Here is a 20,948-nt window from a genome sequence, read left to right as displayed (position 1 = left end):
ACACCAATAAAGATAAATTAATGTTGATCTTCCTCGGCGGGAAGGCAGACTAGTGCTGATGCAAGCCATTCCCGTTGGTGTGTGCCGGACTATTTTCTGCAACATTTAATTTGGAAATGAAAATATACCATTACTATTCAGTAACATCATGTTAAAAAATGAAAAAACGTGATGACAGCTCATCGTTTAACTAACTTTACCACACTAACAATCATGATTTAATTTCTCTTTTTGTTATGACTGGCTAGTAAGGAAAATGTTCAGTATGCAATGGATTAATGTTATGAGTTGTAAAGCAGACTGAAATTGAGGTAATCGGTCTGCTCACTTTTTTTATATTCAGTGCATTTTGATCCAGTTGAGAGTGAGAGGGGAGTAACTGGGGGCTTTGGGTTCATCTCTAAACCTCTGAAAAGGGTCATCTTCCTTGCTGACCTCAGCCGGATTTGTTTCCCGAAAAAGGAAATGATTGCAACCTCCACTGCACTTGGGTCGTGAGCTAGACTTGAGGAGCCAAACTATAAAGCGCTTAATCTATTTATAGGAAAACACTGCCACAGTACAGTGATCAGGGGAAAAAGGAACCCTACAAGACAGAAAGACAGTCGGACGCCAAGGTTACGCGCCAACTGTCAAGATCAACGAGGAGCCTTGCCATTCGCCTGCTTAATAACTTATATCCATTTTCCTTGCCTCTCTGAAAACATTACTTACTTTTTACATTGTCGATGTTGACATAATATAATACAAGTAAGAAATGCAGCGCCAACAAAGCTGTCTCATGCAATAATAATAAAAACGAATTTGAGTACAAGAATAACTGTCTTTTCAGTTTTTTATTTGCAGTCCACATTAATTTGTTGAGACTTAATGTCTCATATTTGGAAAAACAGTACTAGGAGAAGCCACACTTTAGCCATAGTTTGAATCAGAGCATAGTTAATGCTTTAATAACAGGGATGTAAAACTAAAGAATACAAAAGCTACATTCCTCACATACTGGATTAACTACCGAAGAGAGCTGAAGTGAGGGCATAGCCTACAACGGAAAAGTAACAACAGTCTCTTCATAAATATACTTTGGTTATATCATACCATATATTATTTTGTAATAAATACAACTGTCATAGCAACAGTACTTACACAATAACTTGCTATGCCAAGCAGGAATGAGGGGGGAAAACAGTTATGAGTTGCCATTTTCTTATATTGAGTGATTTGCAAATTGTCAGTGACTCAAAAATCTAGAGCTCAAACAACACACACAAGACTGAAAGTTAAAAAAACAAGGAGGACGAGCATACTTTTTTCTACTGTCAACACACAGGGTTCAACACTAACTAACAAAATAAGTCACCCCTAAGTCTTTACAACTGTACATATGGGCAGCATTCAGGCAACACTTACTCTGCATATACTTTTTTAAACACAGAAATAAATACAGGAACATATTGTAGACTGTGTTACTATTCTTTATCAAAACTCAAAAGAGCCCTCAATCACAAACCCTCAATCAGGCTAAGAGAACTCAAGCAGTCCCATTATACACTAGTTCGTCAACTAGATGTTTGATATATTCCCTTTTCTCCATCCTGTGGAACACTAAGGAACAAGGGCATCTCCCATAATTTAGGATGAGAGGATACAGAAGAGACGGAAAATATCTGGACTGTTAAAAGACACAAAGGAAAACGGAATGAGATGAGAGATGGAGGGTCAGCAAAGGTCCCACGAAAGGAAAGAAACAGGGGGAGGTAAAGAAAAACTGTGGAAGGCCACAGCTCTGTGAAGTATTGCCTGTTGTCAGCAGGCCTTATGAACCCGGAGCTAAGGTCGTAAATTGTGGAGAGACCGGGAGTGGCTTGGATTGGTTTGAGAAGAAATTCTACATCCACACTTTATCATCTGTCTTTATGTACACAGGGACAAAAGTTACACAGCATGTGCCATGAATATATTGAGTAATAAAAAAGGGAAGTCTATATCCAAGTGTTATTATATCATAATACCAAGATATGCTTTCCTAAATGTTAACCAAATATGATGAAAATGTGTTATGTTAAGATTCTATACTTTCCTATAGTTTTGATTTACCCCCATAGAGCTGATTACAATACCAACAAATGGTGTGGGGTCATTACCGAAATACATAATTGAGTTTCAAAATGAATTGTCATGTAGAATCTAAAGATGAGTGTATGGACAGGCCATTGTTTCCACGGCAAAATGAAGTTGCTTTCGCTTTCTTGCGGTGGAACTGGTGGAATTCTCAGTTACAACTCTCCCATCACCCGTTCACATTCATATTATTGGAAACACTGACTTCAAGCTGAAAGAGCGAGAAGAAAAGCACGCCAGTCGGAGCATTAGAGCAATGATCCATCTCCAGTTCAACATGGTCACAGGAAAGAGGGCTAAAACAATCAGCTTTCCTTTCTTTCTCTTCCATTCTCCCATTGGTGTCAAGCAAACATCTGCCATTCCTTCTCAGCAGAAGGCAAGGTCGTTTGTTTCCATGTCGAGATCACTTTGTTATACAACCTGTTTGGGAACAACTGCTCAGACAGGATATTGCAGTGTAGTACAACGCCTTCTTTTCCCAACTAGAAGACCGTCAATGTTGTAGAAACAGACAATAACTGTCTGTACTTAATGTGTGGGAGACAAATGCACATGAAAAGCCCATTAGGGATCTTCTCTGAGATTGACACAAATTAAAAACCTTAAAAATAATGAATTTAACTTGACGCTAGGCTCCAACAATGTCCTAAAAGCCCCATGTCAAGATTGAGGTGTTATCCCCTTGTTTTTCGCTAATTGTACAACTCAGAAAAGCAGCATAGCTCGCCAACAACTAGAACCCTGTTTTATTAGGTCAAGGTTGGGTAGCCATTGAGAAAGAAATATTAAGTCTAGAGTGTCTTCCTAACTGTCTGTGACAAAGACACCAGTCCCCCTTCTACAGTGACACTCACTAACTCTTCCTTTAATTGACCTGCAGTGTCTGAATTGTAGATTTTCTTTTCCCGATTGTGAGAAAAAGAAGCCGACATACTTGTTTGGTTTGCTGTGAGTGTAGACATTAGAGATAGCGCTCAAAATTCAATACAAAAACTTCTCTCACATCTTGTGAGAGCGATGCATTAATGGATCTAATTGTTCTCCGGTTGACAGATGATCGTCCCAAAGTCTTATGTCTCAAGTACCGCCTGTCTGAAAATAAAGCAGTCTGGGGCAATGCCCTCTGTTCTTTATGGCAATATATACTTGTGAGGGAAGCTATTTAAGGACTGATGAAATAACTGAAATAACTCCAAAGCACCATTATTTCTGAGCAGATCTGATTCCACAAAACCTTTGCATGTTTTTCAATGCATTTAAGCAGAATAAAGATTATTTATGTATGCAAGACAAAGGATAATCTGGTGAAGATGCCCTTGACCTGAATTTGAGGTCAGTCTTCCCGGCAATGGTAGTGTGAGGGTGTGGGTGTGCTATGACCATGTTGCGGTGGCGTGAGGGAGTATCACTGTCCAACAGTTTACTTGAGGCAAGACGTTCCATTGCAGAACAACTATGTCTGGTTGCTTTCGCACAGCAGTGTGTAATGTGTCTGGAATGTTTCTTTTGACGAATATGTACAGAAACACATGCAAATTCAACTTTACCATTCTGTTCATCCAGCTCATTGCCGATCTCCTGGCCCATTATCTTATGCCGGCTGATGACAGCTGCGAGTGCATCCAAGCCTGCATCCTGGACTGTGTAGAAAGGAAAGTTTAATTTTATACCAGATAAAATAGGAAAACTTACTGTTAAAGCACTGAGATTAAGCAATGCCAGACAACCATACAGGGAAAAGGTTTATTGTAAACAATACAATTAATGTGATTTGTACCAGAATGGTACTACAAACAATAAAGTAACACTGCAGTCGCCATTTGATAAAATCAAATTGTAAGACGGGAGCAATTAGAGTATACTGTACTTGTAATATAATGAGCCAACTATTTGAGAAATAGGAATGACAGGCTGCTGGGGTCCAGCTCCGCTCACAGTGCCACATGTGAGTCATTCAGTACTTTACCCCACTCAACCATACTCATGTTATTATAACTGCGGCAGACCAAGGTGCAGAGAAAAAACACTAAAGCTGAAAGAAAATATAAGAAAAGAAGAAAAGAAAGAAAGGAACAAAGAAAAGAAAAGAAAAAAGAAAAGAAAAGAAAAGTTTTGGTCTTTGTAGGTTTCCAAGTTTGACACACTCTGTACCACAGGATTTTTTTATTACCACAGGCTCAGGCGCTCACCATTACCCAACCGCACCAGAAATCCCACAGGGAAGCCACATGGAAACCTCCATGTGGTTTGGTTTCACTGTCTAAAGGGGAATCTGTGATCCCAAATTGACAATAACCAGAGCCGTAATGGGGACATAGCAATGAAGTGTCACTTGGAGTAAGGTGAACTATTGTCTAAGTAATCAAATCATGTCAGAGACTTTGAGGAATCTTTTTTAAACTTTCATCATCATCTTTATATGTTAGCACACACCAGTATAGCCTAGGGTCCCTACAGATTAGGGTTAGTTAGATTTCAGGCTTGATGATAAGTGTTTTTGGTTTCGCTATCCTGATCTGCTTGTTGTTAATGGAAAAGGAATTTGGTAAATTATTAACTTTATATTACGGTAAGAAAAGGTAGAAAAGCGTTTAGAAACTCATTACACTAATTCAAAAACTCAATTATGTGTAATTACCTTCAATGACTCGTTGTTGCTGCTGTTTGATTTCGCCAAAGGTCAGCCCTCTGGTGTCCTCTGACTCGTTGATCAGCCAGGGGTTGGCCGCACCACCTCCACTCGTTCCTGACCCCATGCCCATCAACGTCGACCTGTAGAAAGATTATTATAACAATGTTTTGTTTCCAAAATGTTTCACAGCAGTTCTTCAAGTTAAAGAAAACTTTTTTTTGGAGACACTTTTCCCACCAAAAAGCAGAGCAACAGCTGTGAAAGTAACAAAGACCAATCCCCCAATAGTTCACTAGAACTGAGTGTAGATGGCAAAAGTCCTTTTTGGCTGACAATCATCATTCCATGCATCAGTGACTTTTGGCTCTATAAGTAAACAGTTATTTGCTTGTTTGGGACTCTTACAGCAAACACATCTAAGGCATCTTCCCTATTCAATACTGTAGTCTTTCAAACATTTTAAGACAACATCAAAACCATTTAGTTCTCAGAAAAAAGTGTTGAGCTATTTGGTATTTAAGTATTTTCATTGAAGAATACCAGGTTAGCTTGTGCATTTTGTAAACAGAGTGTGTTTATCTGTCACAGGACTGTGGACTGCTGAGGAGGTTTACACTCTGACGATGTGACAGAGCAAACAGCTCTCTGTATTGTACTATGATGTGCTAAACAACGCTCTGTGGTTAAAACTATCTGCTGATAGCTTAAAGCTGTGTTTCAGTTTGCGGTGATGGGTTCAGAATGTCTGTGTGAGTCTGGATTTAACCATGTCTGCTGTGAGCAACTCATATGCTGGTCAGGACAAGTAAAAGGTACCTGATACCTCATTCACACCAACGTAACTCCGGTTCAAGCTCCGTGCTAGAGCTTTTCAGTTTCAGAACCGGTTCTTCGGTTTAGCTCCGGCTCTTTTCACACTGCCCAGAGTCCGACTGGTGCTGCGTCATTGCGTCATCGTTTGCGTCATGACGTAACCGTTTGCTTGCCCGCTTCATAAAGCCAAACCGCGCGGAAACCCCTCACAGCTGACACCGACAACAACAACAATGGCCGATTGTGCTCCAGCTTCCTCTGTACCTCTTCGGAAGACCAGATTCCCAGTAGGCAGCTGGTCTCTTCAGTGGACCACTGCTGCTTGTTAAGTTTCTCCATCGTTGTGTACAAACTGGATAAAACGCCGGCTTTTTGTTGTTGTTCAGGAGTTGATCCCGCCCCTGCCCCAGCCCCCGCCTCGACGTAAGCGTGACGTATGCGGTGCTTTTGCTCTGGCCGGACAATTTTTTGGTGCTTGAAACGAACCGGATTCCGGAGCTAAGAGGCTGCTCCGCTGCGGTGTGAAGAGGAAAACCCGGTGCTTTTCAAGCTCCAGCTCCGAACCGGCCCTGAAACACCGTTGGTGTGAATGAGGTATGAGTCACATGTAGACATATCGATGACTAATGCAAAAAACTGTGCTTACTATTAATTTTGATGTAGTTTTTCCCAGGTATAGTTAAACCCAAGAACTTTCAAATTCCAAAGTTATTTGGGTTGAGCTCTCCTTTGCCTGAGCAATACACAAAGCTACTCACCATAACTCATTCATCTTTCAGCTTGATGACTAATTCCAATTACTTTTTGAAGTGGTCTGTAAAGCATCTTTAGACCATTCGCAAGGCTAGCTAACTGAAGCTGGTACAATTAGAAGAGAAGGGAAGACAAGGCATTTGGTCCAATCCCTCTGACATGTTTGATTACTATTAAACTGTTTGCCAGCCCTTCAATTCCTCCACAAAATTGCCCGGTGTGTGAAAATCCAATTAAACAGTCAGTGGGGAGCGCCAAAATCAGTCGGGCACATCTCTTGGCAGCAACAAAGTACTAGCCTGCCGCCATCAGGGCCTGAGCGCCCAGGTCCTGACTGAATGACTTGGACAGGGGAGATTTAACTAATTACAACTATTTCCTGTGCAATCAAATAGAAAAGAAAGGTTAGTGAATTAAGGTGGAGAGGTGGGTCTGAGGGGTGACAAGGTGAACTGAGCCTTCAAAGGTAGGCGCCATGTCCTTCTTTTCTGAAATGGAGATGCTTAGAAAGTATTGTCTTATGGATAAATTAAAGTCTCCTCTGTAACCTTTATCTTTTACCCAAAGTTCTCACAAAAAAAAGAGCGGCTTAGATTATCCAAGCATGGCCAATCCACCCCCACCGTCATTCTGTCCTCAGAGACCACACAGTGGGAACGGTTCCTACCCAAAAATCCAAACTACCCACCACAAATCACTATTAAAGTTTGGTCCGACTGAGTAAACTTAAAACTATAAGACCACAGGATTACAGTGTGCCAAGCTCATTTATTAGCACATTTCATTTGAGAATTTATTTTTCAGAGCCTTTTATGTAATTGGGTGTGTGGTCTGTAAAAGATGAAAGCGTGTGCAAAGCACCACTAAGTAGATCAATCTTAAATCCAAAGCTTGTGAAAGTTATCAGAGAGAAGCATCAATAAAAGTGGTTTTCTAATCTGGTTCTACTGATCTGATGAAGCAGTGATGCTTGGTTTCATTATACAACATTTATGACTCCTAAAAACTCCCCGTACAAAGTAAGTAGGCATACTGTTCCGCACAGGAACTTTAATATAAATGCTGAGACTATATGTAAAAAATTAATGAAACACTGGAGGTAGTTGACAACATGACACCATTTCCTCTTCCTGTCCAAACAAATATCACCTGGACCAGACTAGGTCAAACATCACACAAAGAAAGCAGTGCCTATGGTTTGCAAAGCTGTCACATTGACATGACATCACATGATGAAGAAGATATAAACTGTGTATCTATCTGTTTGAAAAGCTCCATTAATACTGGAATGAATGCTCATTGGAGAGTTAGTGTAAACTCGCTACTTCTATTCTCGTTCATCAAGACAACCACACACCACACATTCATATGATTTTGTGTGTGTCCATTTCAGGAGGTGCCAAATGTGTGATCAGCAGTGCAAAGCGAGCAAGTCTCTTAATGAAAAAGAATTAGCCAGGAAGTTGATCGCCTTGTCAAAATGGCAGACAGACAGACTTCCTTCCGTGTGATAGCACAGGGAGAGGTCAGAGCACATGGGTCATACCGGATGTAAAAAGGCTTTCACAGAAAGTTAGTGAACAGTGACGTATCATCAAAGGAGAGAACAGAGCCTATGACCTCTCTGGTCAAGGACATAGACAAGAGAATGAGGATTCATTATTTTTAATTGGACAACCAGCCCCAGATATTACTTCTTTTTTTTTTATCTCAAGCGGGGAAAATCACAAAACGAAAGACGGCATGTTCTGAGTAAAATACCCCCTGAGACATCATGGGTTGATGCTTGGTTTTGCTCTTCTGACAATGACTGACAGTGACAGTCAAAGAGGGAGGGAGGACACCTATTCAACACTTTTCTTGAAGTACTTAAAGGAGCAGTAACTAAATAATCCTGAACTCAACCCTCCCCTTCGCCAGAGAGCTACACGTAACATTAAAAGCTAGTGTTTAGTGTGTACGATTTAGAATTCTGCTTTAACACAGCAGTAGAGCATGTCAGTCTCCCTGGAAAAGGACCCTCTTTATATATAGATATGAAGGGCTCATTCTAAGCTTACCATCTAAGAAAATCGCCACTGAAGACAAGCAGAGGATGAACTATTGAGGCAGCAGCATGGCTTAGTATTGAGAAAACACCCTTCATACACAGCTGCAGGTCCCATAAGAACAGGGACAAACAAACTACTACTAATTGAAGTGATTTATTTCCTCTATTATACATATCAAGAAGATTCACCCAAATCCTTGACATTTGGATATACATAGTGGTTTAATTGTCAAAATGAAGTTTTTGTGTCACCCCATTCTAGCTGAGAATGCATAATGCCATTTGCAAACTTTATGACTTTATGAACTTTTCCTGTCATTAGAAATTAAAAGATATTGCTTGGATTTTAAATACCTTGAAGATTCAGGCTCTGTGACGTCTCCTCTGAAAGTGGCATTGAGCTGCTTCTCTCTGGTTAGCAGTTCATCAATAAGGTTCTGCCTCCTATCAGCTTCTGGCTGCATTCTGTTGAAGCCATGTTAAGGTCATGCATAAGGTCATATCACTCTGAGGGTAAGGATGCACTTTACACTTTTATTTGAGTCTGTTTGTAGTTAAAGGATAAACAGATATAACCTTTCGACTGCTTTTGTAGTAAGGGCATTCCTTTTCAAAGCACTCTAATTCCCTCTACAGGAGGATAAATGCTACTGCAAGCAAAGAAAACCCTCCAGCCCAAAATGTAATCTCAATCTCATGACTTCCTCTGCTTGGAACATTATCCGAAGAAAGGATACAAGCGACGAGCTGATGATGCTCGCAACAAACCCTCTTTGAGCTGGGAAATATTCTGTTTGAGCTTCTGCAGAGACGCCCGTAGTGTCATGTTGATCTGAAAAGGCAAACAGTATTAACAGCAACTGACTACTAGAGACACTTGACGATGTTAGGAGAAATGTAACATGCCACTTTCTTTTGTGAAGGTAACACCTTACCTTTGCAGGGTTCCCCCCTGTTCTCTGTTGCCTGTTTCGTTCATGAAGGTGTTCTGCTACTTCCTGTGCCAGGCGACACGTGGCATCATAATTCTGTAACCTATAGATCAATTAATGGAATAGAGATTTCATGTTAATTGATCTGTAATTACTGACACATGACAGTGGCTGGCCACAAATAAACTAAGGAACAACATAGCAAGAACTCCTAAGTGGTTATTATGATAGTGAACAGAACAAAGTAAATCACTGGTATGTGAATTGTATGTTGTTTTGTTTTGTATTTTGTTTGTAATGTATCCCAATGTTGTGCAACCTACAATTAAGTATTTAAAGAATATATTCAAATGCAGTAAAGACTGGCTAGTCTGGCTATGTAGTTCATACTTTTTAGTGTTCAGATAAGGTTGCCAGAAGCTTAGTGTAACTATTTGCTCGTGGTTGATGCTGGACTTAAATGTTATTTAGCAAAATGACCTGACTGACAGTCTTAACAGTTTGATCTGCACAGTAATAATTGTATACAGCACTAATGTGTTGTACTGTTACGTGCTTGTGTGATTCAAGTTCAGTACAGTTGGGAAAACTCGAGAGAATAAGACAAAGCTTCAGTTACATTCAATCATGTGACATTTTTAGCATTTCCTTTTCCTCTTTCGATTCTGCTATCGTTACTCAATCTGAATGGTAAATATAAGTATGTTATACACAAAAGCATGCAAATCCATTACCTGATCCAGTACCGCCATGGAAAAAAATGTCAATGCATAGAGTGAGCATTCTTGTCTGGCTTGCAAGTCATAATATTTACAAGAGCTAGCTAATGCTGCTACTTTAGCTAGCAGGATGAGGAAAGGGTAGCTAACTTCTGAGCGTCAGTCACGTAATTTTGGGAAGTTAGGTTGATTTGAGAATGTGAACATATTACTTACCACGGATCCTGAGACATTATGATCAGAGTAAGGTAAAAAGATTAAAGTCCAGTTAGTTAGCATCAGACAGTAATCACCAGCGAAATGTCTCTTGTTTGGGTGTGACGTCACAACGGCACCTTGCTAGGGACATTTGAGTCGGGGGAAAAACAAAATAAAGGATATTGACATTTAGATTTTAACACATACATATTAAGTTACCAATCTTAAGTGTTATTTACTTGAATATGAATGACTTTTGCTCATGTTGGTTGATGTTTACTTTACATTGACTAAACTTAAGTATCCTACATTTCACATTAAACCTTTTTCTTGCAGTTTAAAAGAGAAAAAATAATGGCTTTACTTTCAGCAAAGTTTGAAAACAGTATCACCTGTAAGGCTATGAGTAGTAAACATGTAATGTGAACCATCTCTATGTACTGTAGACATACTCAACAGAGGTAAAGTGATGATTGTTTACTGTGATTATTTTAAACTTGAATGCAAAGTGTGTGTTCTTCTCAATGGGGGAGATGCATTTACTGCGTTTGGCAGTAAATCATTTGATGAATGGAAATAAAAAATCTTGTAAATATATACTTTCTCTTTTTTCATATTTTTCAAATGTTTCACTTTGTTAAAATACTTAGAAAGGCATGACAGGAAGCAACAAATCAGTAAGAATATCAAGGTGAATTTCTCACAGACCCATGGACTGTATAGTACTGAATGGTATGTGTTTTAACCTCTTGTTTTTACATTATGCCCAAAGTCCCAGTGCAAGTTATGCCAGCCTTCATGGAAATTTAAGGAACAACAGCATGCATGCCTTTTCCACTCATGTGACTAGAGGGTTTGTTATTCAAGTCCACGACATGTGGAGCCCTCATATGAGACAAGTACTAGTCTTGGTTTTATGTTTCATGACCAAACAGAAGTTGTGTTTGGATCAAAACACATATCTGTTGTGTAGAACATTAACCTTTAGAGTGCTTCTAGGAAAAGCTAATTTGGCCTTTTGTTTCTACGTCTGAAGCCTTTTCAGAGAAAGACACATGATTACACTGCTATTTCTGATGACCTTTTTATGAATAATAAATATTTAGTTAGGTTTCCAAACTTTCCATATCAAACTCAAGCTATGCAATATCAATGAAAATATATTGTGGCAAGTGAGTGGCTCTAACATTTAATGATCAACTCATTATGTGAATTGCAGTGAGTAGTGTTATTTGAAGGATGCTTGGTCAAGTCATCATTTTATAAAGTGCCTGTATTGTCACCTGAACATTTAGATTCTTTGTATCAGTGCTGATTATGGTGGTATTACAAGTACGATAATTCACTTCTAAGAATGAGACACTGCATGTTGCCAGTAGTAAAACCGTTAATCATAAGATGTTTTCTGTTTCAACGACTGGAGTCACCACAAACAAACTATAGCACTCACGTGACCACAGCCCACAGGCTTATAGCCCTCATCCTCAGAACGTGCAGCTAGTAACAGGAGGCAGTTAACCTTTATTTGGTGGAACAACACGACTTGAGATGATTGATGTGTCAAGAACGCCGGAGTTCTCCAATTGTGGAAACAAGAATTCTATCTCAATTCATACATCCTCTGGCCAAGACCTGGGCTCTATGGCGGGAGGCAGAAGCAGGCAAAGGTCTCTCTCCTGTGACAGTCTAGAGGAATGTACAAACTATGGTGATCGGAAAAAGACAGAGGACACCTTTCTTAGACCTCGCTCCAGGTATGTTTTACTTTCAACTTGCAAATTGAAAAAAACGTTTTAATCCATATTATGTGACTGATCAAACAACAGTCAGCAAAAGACATATTGACTGATAACAATGTGGATTTGTGTTTAACAGTGTAGCAACATTGGATAAAAGACCATGCCCAGCACAACCAAAAGTTAAAAAGAGGTATATTTTCACTGAATGCATATTTAATATTGTATCAACTGCTCCACAGGTCTTTTTATGACACACCAGAGCCCGAGAAGTCCAATTATGATGGGGCACACTCCCTACTTCACTATGAAGTGAGCAAAAAGGAAAAGAAGGCAAAGACTAAACCAAACAAGCGCTCACCAACAAGAGAACTTAATGGTACAACTTATAATATCATGTTTAATATTTCAAAACTCTATTTACATTGTTTATTTAAATACAAATCTTATCAATGTATGAATGCTTTTTTTAGGCAGTAAAGGCAATCTCAAGCCTGTGTCCATGATGACCATCTCTGAGTCGGACAAATGGGAAATTTGCTCCAGCTCGGGGATGAAGTACGGACAGTTTGTGGACTGGGAGAAGATTGACCCTGAAGCTGCAATAAGATACCAACGTATCCTGCAGAGTGATCACCAGCAGCTCAAAACTATGGCCCGAGAAGGATTTTGGGCCATGCCCCATACACTGAGGGCCAAGGCTTACTATCACATCATCCAAAGCATCAATTCAAGGTTAACATTATACAATGTAATATTGAAAACATATATTTTTTGTAGTAATGTGAAGCATATTTGAGGGAATTGAAAGTACTTTTGAAAAAAAAAAGTGATTTTTCTTTTATTTGAATATACTGTGCTAAATGATCTGAATATGCATTGATGTTATATCTGCAGTAGGACAGTCACTCCAGACAGAGAGGTCCACCATGAACTGACCAAGGAGCTCTTTGGAGAACATAAAATCAGCACACATCCAGTCCCAGATTACATGGAGGCGGGAGATATACCCAGGTACTTTTGTGGGATAATATTGGTTTACATATCATAGACATGTTGCTTATGTGTTCCGACAACACATTTTCCATATTTGTGACACAGAACATATTCCATTTTAATTATTCTAATTGACCAGCTGAACCTCGAAAGAACAGACCTGAATGATTGCTTTCATCTAATTTAAGCACATATTTGTTGCATTAATTCTGACTTACTTTATATTGCCCGTTGAGAATGCAAAGTATGCAATGATTTGTTGATTGTTCTTCTCTTATCCAGATACTGTCTCAACAAAGCAGGACTGAACTCAGTTAAAAGGATCCTCCTTAGCCTTGGTAAATGTTTCCCGGACATGAATTTCTGCCCCATCCTGCCTGAAATGGTCTCCCTCCTCCTCCACTTCAGTGAGGATGAAGCCGAGTGTTTCCACAGTGTGTCCCGACTCATCTGCTACAACGACCCAAACAAACGTTATATCGACCAGACCTTCCTCACATATCGTGCTTCCTGCATGACCTTTGGAGACCTTGCTAACAGATGTTGCAGAGGCATCCGTAAGCTGATCGCCAGCTCTTACCAGAACCTCTTTGAGTTTTACTCTGACTGGATCATGTGGCTATTCGCTGACCTGCCATTCACTTATGCCATTAGAGTTCTTGATGTCTATCTATTGGAGGGCTACAAAGTTCTCTACAGGTTAGTTGCTGGTATATCTTAACATTAAATCCTTCAATCAAAGTCACTTTTCATAACCACTACTTTTGAAACAATACGGTACAAGTTTTTTTCAAACATTCTTTATAGGGTGGCATTGGCTTTGCTCAGCCTCTACAAAGTGTCTGTTTCATCTCGAGTGGCAGACGTGGAGGACTTCAGAACAGATATGAAAAGGTTTGTGGAGAGTGTAGCTCGCCACTGCACAGCCGAGAGGCTTCTGGAGATGGCCTTCATGATTCCGATGGCCACACGGAGAGAGCTAAACCTCCTGTTCAATGCCAATGTGCATGCCCTCATGCAAAAAGGTGTCAGCATACACCAGAAGAGGTTGGTTAATGCAGAAATTGATATAGCACACCTGTGAAAGGCATATATATATAAGATAAGGAATGCATTTCTAATATGCTCATTGTGTTTTTATATAACTTTTCATGAGGTGTATAAGTTAAAAATGCTGCTCATGTTTTTTCTTTTTCAACTTAAGATTCTCATAATAACTTTTTGTTGTGCTCCTAAAGGCATTCTGTTGAGATGGTGGACTTTAACAACTTCACCTCCAGTGTTGTGACAGTGGCTTCGATGAGAGTGGTGTGGGCCTGGATTCCTGAGCGCTTTGCCCTTTTCAGCCCCATCAGGCTGTTTAGTACCGCTGAACATGGAAGAAGCCTTGCTTCGTAAGTCATCTTTGTTCATTACTTTCACAAAAAAAAAACTGGAAGACAAAGAACTAAGTAAATAGCTACAGTAGCAGTGTTTTTCGTATAAGAAAGCATTCATTTAGTTATTGCAGTTATCAGGGATTAAAAACTGCTACATATGTCAGAGCAGTGAAAAATACATTCTCAGGAACAGTTACATAACAGAAAGGGACGTTGTGTTTTCACTATCAACATGTTTGCTTTGAGTGTAAAAGTCAAGTGGCTCACGGTTCAGTGGTGTCAAACGCGTTGAAACTACTTTATGTTTAAATGTTTAAATTTGGTAACACATGGTAAAACATAAAGAATGATGCTACGAAAAGAAGACATTGAAACATATTTAACTGTGAAAGTTATGATTGTGTCTTGCAGTTGACCATTCAGCTGTCCGTCATAATAATTACAAAGACAATGATTACACAACACTTCTGATCCAGTGCAGGTTTTTGTTGTATACAGGATTGTCACACAAGCAATGTTTAGTCATCAGATACAATGTTTGGTTTCACATGTAGCAGTTTATAGGATATTTTAAAAAAGACATGTTGTTTCTCTAATATAGATTATATTCACATGTGGAAGGTCACGAGCCAGCACTCTTGATCCTCAAAACTGTGGATGAAGAGGTAACATTAGAAAACATATTGAATATTGGTGTTCATTGGATAATGTTTGCTGATATGCTTTGTTTGACCTTAGATTTTTAACCTTAAGAAATTCTCAAATTATAAACATTATTTTATATATTCTGTATGTTTTTGAGTTATTAGTATTTGTCCTTTCCCAGGTCTTTGGTGCCTTCCTGTCAACAGATTTGATAGAAAGAAAAAAGCATGACTCTGAGGGACTGACATATTTTGGGACTGGGGAGTGTTTCGTTTGTACGGTGAGTCATTTAAAAAAAAATGAGACCTTGGTATCTCATCTAGGTTTGCTGTTAAATACTTGAGGTCGTTCAACTTTATTTAGAGAATGTTATCGTTCATCAAATATAACATTTGATCACTCCATTTTAGATTCGTACCAGCAAGGAGCGCTACCAGCAGGCCATGGTCAACATAATGACCAGAGGATCTTCCCATCAGCAGGTTCGAGACAGCAGCTGTGCCTCCTCTCGGATAAACAATAGTGGCTGCTCCCCAATCACCACAGGCACCACAACTCTGACCTGTCCTGCTGGAACCCCCCAGAACCCCAACTACCTGACCATCCCCTTTACCTCCCCATCAGAGGAACCCATGAGTACCAAAGAGCCAAAGAGACCCAAAGAACAAGAAGCTTCTATGTTCATCGCAGGCACTGACAGTCAGCTCATAATCGGTATGCCAGTGTAACATATTGTTCAGTCTTTTCCTTCAAAAGAAACGTCCAATAACAGTGTGTATGCAGTGCTCATGTGTTTGTTTTTCTTTTAGGTGGTGATGGAGGTCATGCACTCTGCTTGCAGGAAGACCTCGAGGGTGGATATTCAGAGGCCTGTGACACATTCAAGAGCATCGCACTCTACAAGGGTCATTTCAAGATCCAGGCCCTCGAAGTGTGGGGCATCCAGAACTCTATTTCCTTTTCTCACAGTTTTCCTTCTGAGTAGAAAAAGGGAGGAGCTTGTATTACTTGGTAAACAACAAACCAGTTTTTCATGATGATTGTTCATTGGACTTATTAAATCTCACATATTTATGTTTGTGAATATACACATATTCACATAGTGAGTGAGATTTTAATTGAGTTCTTGTCTACATGTCATGTTAATTTGTATATCATTATACTTTTTTACTGGGCACAATTTGCAATAAAGAATCATAGATTAATTATAAATGATATAAGTAACTAATGAATTCTGGTTTTACCTCAGTTTTACATGGTCTGCATTTTTTTTATTTTGCAGTTGATCTTGATCAGTTTAGCTGTTTTTGTGTTATCAATGTCTTATAACATATCAAGATATGACCTGTTGTGAACATGATCGTTTTTACTGTGTAATGGGGTTAAATTAGTTTAATACTGAAAACAAACATTTGTATTATCTGTTTTACTCTACTATTTGCGAGTGCCACAGTGACGCGTCCTAAAACCCGGAAGTAAATCTATCGATCATAAATCTATCGATTAGATTTACGATTAGAAAATTAGAAAATTAGGTAGACATGTGGATATTATCTTACTGAACAAAACATGATCCGTCTCTTAAATGTGTGTCAACCACAGACCATATTCCGAGCTATTTTCCAAAATCCTATTGAGAAATTGCATTGCTTTTTTGTCGAAGGAACCGGAACCCATGGGCAGCTAACTTCCGGGTTTTACGACGCGTCACTTTGGCACTCTATTGCTGCGTTTAAGTGCTGATGAAAATGTTGAAAGTGATAAACGGTACAGTTGGCCAATCTAAACTGGGAAAACGTGATTATGTATTTCTTTATTTGTTGTGATAACAGACAGAACACAGATTATGTGCAGATAATAGAATCGATGCCCACAATGAAATGCCAGTTCGTCTGGATTCCTCTGTAAATCAGTGTGGGATTTGGATGTTTATTTCGACACATTGTTCTTTACAATAAAGAAATACGATGTACATGATGCGTACTGTCCTCTCAACACAACAATACCACAGCAGGTACGCTACGTGGCGCATGAAGAAATTAAATACTGATCAACTACACCTAACTTCCAAATTAACGTGACGCAAGTGAAGGTACCGTGCAAGGGAAAGGGTGGCCACGGTTAACCACAATGCTACAGCTGGTTTAGCAAGCTGCAGTGACTAGCTATCTTCAGATGTGAAGTATTTTACATTTAAACCTTTACGGACTTAACATATAAGAACCTTCGGTTTTAAGGAGTATAAGAGAGGTGGGACACTTTTTAATATGGCCTGAATCATCTTATACACATTTTGTTATGCTAGCTAACAGCGTTAGCTCTAGCTAAGTTAGCCAACGTTACCTTTTTGTATGCATGCGCGTCTCATAAAATCAATTACCTGACCTCAATCTTTAAAGTCACTTCAGCAATAAAATAGTTTAGACATTAACCATACTGCAGTCGGGATTTCTCTGTTGTGACACGCGGTCATGCTAAGCTCAGAAACATTTTAGCGAGGTCGCCCTGTATGTTTGCAGATGTTGTTTTCACAAGGTGCATTCTGTGATTATAGCTCTTGTACCAAGCTTCTATATTTGTACCCTTTTAGCATTGTCTCCTATTCCCTTCTCAAATAAGTTACACGTTGCTGATGTGCAGTATTATAAACATCTAAGCTGCTGCATGTTAGATCATATAAATATTATATATCTCAACGGGCGAGAATCCTTTAAAATACCAATGAGCCTTTGGTATCGTTAAACCTTACTTAAGAGATGCTGTGTATAACGTTAAGTATGCCGTCATCATTCATCATTAACACACCATACTGTAGATCAAATATGTAATACAGAAAATAAGGCTGGCTGAGAGAAAAGTTGGATTGTTCTGCTTCATGCTTTTCTGTGGTGTCCTTACTATCAAACACTCCACATGTCTGGTTGTGAGCTAGAAACAGGCACATGGTTGAGTATACTCTTGATAACAAAGCTATGTATTATTGGTAAAACTCAAACTTTGACCCAAATAACTGAACCCATATTTTTGCAAAACATGCTGTAGTGTAACAGTCGCTTGCTGAAATAGTCTTAAACAATATAATTTACATACTTTCATATCAGCATGCCTTATACACATCTACAGTATACCATGACACCAGCTCCTTGAATCTTGAACATAAATGTGTTTAACTGTCAGTTTTGATCTCTCAGGTGAAAAACACAATTGCAAATAGCTATTAAACACATACAATTGGATTTCACAGTAGGACATATCTGTAACCTAGTGGGCAACTTAAACCATGTCAATTCATAATCCATTTGAGCTTGCTAATAACATGCTCATCGTGCATCTTGTCACAATAAAACAACGCACAAATCTGAGAGATCCTTATCAAGATTGTTTGTTAGATTGTGTGTTTTTGTAAAAATGGCTATTGGCTAGTTTCAATATCCAAAATCTTGAATAATATCTCCACTTTACTGATGCCATTTTTGAATCCACTGTGTCTGTTTTTGTGTTCAATAGGCTGCAGTCATGGGTCCAGACACGGCGTCTGTCTCTAAAACAGAATCTCCAGAGAAAAGTTAGTATTGAAGCTTCTTTGTATAGTATTATTTTTCCCATCAGTCAAGTTTATAAAAGTGTTTCATTGCAGCGGACTGAATTTTAATTCAGTAAAGTTTTCAAAGATGTTTATAAAAACGCGACTCGTGGAATTTCTATTAAATTAAATTACTCTTAGAATACTGATATTCTTTGATATCATTTTTCCTCAGGTCCGGGACAAGTCGTTGTGGAGGTCACCACAGACTCAGATTCCAATGATTCGTCCTCCGCCTCTGAGCCCGAGGACTCTAACTATCCAGAGAAGTCTCACACTTGCTCCATCTGCAGCAAGGCGTTTGACAGACCGTCAAAGCTAGAGAGGCATAAACCTGTACACACGAGGAAGCCTAAGACTCTCCACCAGTGTGAGCATTGTGAAAAGAGTTTCACACAAGAAGAGAAGCTTATCCGACACCAGAGTTGCCACAGTCGGACTAACAAGCACCCCTGTCCCGACTGTGGGAAAGTGTTCAACAGGCCTTCAAAGTTAGAGAGACACAAGCGCACACACTCAAAGAAACCAAAGGTGCCTCATCAGTGTTCTTACTGCATGAAGACGTTCAGTAAACTTAACAAACTTGTCCGTCACAAGCGAATGCACACCGGTGAGAGGCCTTACACCTGCTCGGTCTGCGGAAAAGGATTTGCTGAGTCTGGTCACTGCAAAGCACATGAAAAAACGCACGAGGAGCAGCCAGAAAAACCTCACTGCTGTGCAGACTGTGGGATGTGTTTCTTCAAGGCCTCAGAGCTCCGTCGACACTTCCGCTCACACACAGGAGAGAAACCTTTTAGATGCACCTTGTGTGAGAGCTGCTTCTCGCGCTCAGAAGGCCTCAAAAGACACATGAGGAGTCACACAGGAGAAAGACCATACAAATGCATTATCTGCGCGAAGGGATTTTATTCTCGTCAGGATTTAAATATTCACGGCTTGACCCACTCTGGAGAGAAACCTCATCTTTGCCCCGTGTGTGGTAAAGGCTTCTCGCAGCTGGGCAACATGAAAGAACATGAACAAAATGTTCATATTAAGTCAGAGAAATATATTTGCAATGAGTGTGGGGCAACCTTTACAAGGTACAAGTCACTGACGAAACATCAGCGGACACACACAGGAGAAAGACCCTATCTGTGCCTCACCTGTGGTCGCAGGTTTTCGTGGAGCCATTCTCTCAGCAGGCACCGGAGGACGCACACACACATACAGATGTCTATGGAGACGACCAAAGACACATTAAGTTTTGAAGGACCCTCTGAGAATCCTAGCAGTTGAACATTGAAATGAAATCTGTATAAAAGGACATTTCATTTTTCAAGTTATCATAAGCTCAAATGTACTAAGTTGTAGGGATTACCCCCCAAGGAGGTTATGCTTGTTGAAGTTGTTCTCTTCTTGCTGCTTGTGTGTTTGACCGCAGGATTACAGAAAATGTATTGGCCGGTAGTCCATGAGACTTGGTGGAAGGATGTAGCAAGGACCAAGGAGGTAACCTGGGGTAGATCTGAATCTATCAGAGGGATACATTTATGATGTTCCACTTTGCAACATTGTGACATAGCAAATATTTGGGTAAAAAGGGGAAACACCTTAGAGCCCAGCTACAGTATTCATGTGAATAGCTCCTTCAGTCAGAATAACAAATGCAAAACAGCTTTTGTGATGTTTAAGCACACTAAGCAATACAATACAACACATCTTTGTATCTTCCATGTTGTTTCCACATTTCCACTAGTAAACATTTGTAGTTATAAAGATCTAATTTTGAAACTATGGTACGATTCACCTCACAGCTTGCTTTGCTATTACAACATATAAGTCAGAAATTCTCAGTACAAGGCTCCAAAGGAGATTTTTTTCCCCCCAATATTCTTCGAATCTAAGCTGTGTTCAGTTATTTTTATGAATTTAGAGGACGTTGGTAATTAAGTACAATGCTCTATGTAGCGATTCTCTGCTTACATCTTTACTTATGAAACATTTAGACCTGCCTTTAGATAGTGTGTAAAAATATCTCATCGTATAATGAATTCATGTTTCTTACTAACCAACAGATATGTCACAACCGAAGTAGAGATGCCCTCAATAAGACCTGAAACTCTTTTTGACTTACAACCAAACTAATACATGTTACAGAATGTACCAATTATCTACAACTCTTTGATTAATGGAAAAGTGAAAAAATTGTAAAATGTTTGCTTTCCAATACAGGTCAACATAAACTAATGTGATCCGCTACCGTACTGAGGGCACACTTGAACATTAACCAGCACCAAGATGTGTGCATGGGTTCAGTATTACCATTAACTCTGTTGTTTTCCATTTGTACTTTCTTTTTAATAACAAAAAATGCCAAAAATAAACCATGTTTTGTACTCTTTTGTC

The 20,948-nt window shown here is 39.4% G+C and overlaps 3 protein-coding genes across 4 annotated transcripts; 2 read left to right on the top strand and 1 right to left on the bottom strand.

The window, feature by feature from the left end:
- Positions 1 to 2,060: 2,060 nt before the first annotated feature.
- stx8 (syntaxin 8) lies at positions 2,061 to 10,341 on the bottom strand. 2 transcript variants are annotated; one of them, XM_010793574.1, is made up of 7 exons: positions 10,237 to 10,341; positions 9,305 to 9,404; positions 9,107 to 9,201; positions 8,724 to 8,834; positions 4,760 to 4,893; positions 3,669 to 3,761; positions 2,061 to 2,648 (listed from the first exon to the last, which is right to left on the bottom strand). In XM_010793574.1, the coding sequence occupies exons 1-7, from the start codon at positions 10,251 to 10,253 to the stop codon at positions 2,560 to 2,562; spliced, it is 639 nt and encodes a 212-aa protein (XP_010791876.1). In that variant the 5' UTR covers positions 10,254 to 10,341; the 3' UTR covers positions 2,061 to 2,559. The 2 variants fall into 2 exon arrangements, with proteins under 2 accessions (XP_010791876.1, XP_010791877.1); XM_010793575.1 differs by having other exon boundaries at positions 2,600 to 2,643.
- A 1,376-nt stretch (positions 10,342 to 11,717) lies between these two features.
- On the top strand, positions 11,718 to 16,085 carry LOC104964722 (TBC1 domain family member 24-like). Its single transcript, XM_010793576.1, has 11 exons — positions 11,718 to 11,972; positions 12,197 to 12,333; positions 12,428 to 12,689; positions 12,852 to 12,968; positions 13,233 to 13,649; positions 13,758 to 13,997; positions 14,189 to 14,344; positions 14,931 to 14,994; positions 15,156 to 15,254; positions 15,385 to 15,688; positions 15,784 to 16,085. Exons 1-11 carry the CDS (start codon positions 11,767 to 11,769, stop codon positions 15,957 to 15,959), a joined length of 2,178 nt encoding a protein of 725 aa, XP_010791878.1. The 5' UTR covers positions 11,718 to 11,766; the 3' UTR covers positions 15,960 to 16,085.
- Positions 16,086 to 16,921: 836 nt separating this feature from the next.
- LOC104964723 (zinc finger protein 239-like) lies at positions 16,922 to 20,925 on the top strand. The gene is made up of 3 exons (XM_010793578.1): positions 16,922 to 16,988; positions 18,482 to 18,539; positions 18,733 to 20,925. Exons 2-3 carry the CDS (start codon positions 18,491 to 18,493, stop codon positions 19,836 to 19,838), a joined length of 1,155 nt encoding a protein of 384 aa, XP_010791880.1. The 5' UTR covers positions 16,922 to 16,988; positions 18,482 to 18,490; the 3' UTR covers positions 19,839 to 20,925.
- The last annotated feature ends 23 nt before the right edge of the window (positions 20,926 to 20,948 follow it).

The sequence above is a fragment of the Notothenia coriiceps genome, unplaced genomic scaffold (genome assembly GCF_000735185.1).
Source record: "Notothenia coriiceps isolate Sejong01 unplaced genomic scaffold, NC01 NC01_scaffold00037244, whole genome shotgun sequence".
NCBI classification, from domain to species: Eukaryota; Metazoa; Chordata; class Actinopteri; order Perciformes; family Nototheniidae; genus Notothenia; species Notothenia coriiceps.
The sequence above is the reverse complement of the archived record's forward strand: the minus strand, read 5'-3'. Positions and strand labels throughout refer to the sequence as shown.

Coding starts and splice junctions, on each gene's coding strand:
- stx8 (XM_010793574.1), bottom strand. Junction 9,202..9,304: donor CAGGGGGGAACCCTGCAAAG/GTAAGGTGTTAC, acceptor TTGCCTTTTCAG/ATCAACATGACACTACGGGC. Junction 4,894..8,723: donor ACAGAGCCTGAATCTTCAAG/GTATTTAAAATC, acceptor ATCTTTCTACAG/GTCGACGTTGATGGGCATGG.
- LOC104964722 (XM_010793576.1), top strand. CDS start 11,767: ATGATTGATGTGTCAAGAACGCCGGAGTTCTCCAATTGTGGAAACAAG. Junction 12,969..13,232: donor GAGGCGGGAGATATACCCAG/GTACTTTTGTGG, acceptor TCTCTTATCCAG/ATACTGTCTCAACAAAGCAG. Junction 13,998..14,188: donor GTCAGCATACACCAGAAGAG/GTTGGTTAATGC, acceptor GTGCTCCTAAAG/GCATTCTGTTGAGATGGTGG.
- LOC104964723 (XM_010793578.1), top strand. CDS start 18,491: ATGGGTCCAGACACGGCGTCTGTCTCTAAAACAGAATCTCCAGAGAAA. Junction 18,540..18,732: donor AACAGAATCTCCAGAGAAAA/GTTAGTATTGAA, acceptor ATTTTTCCTCAG/GTCCGGGACAAGTCGTTGTG.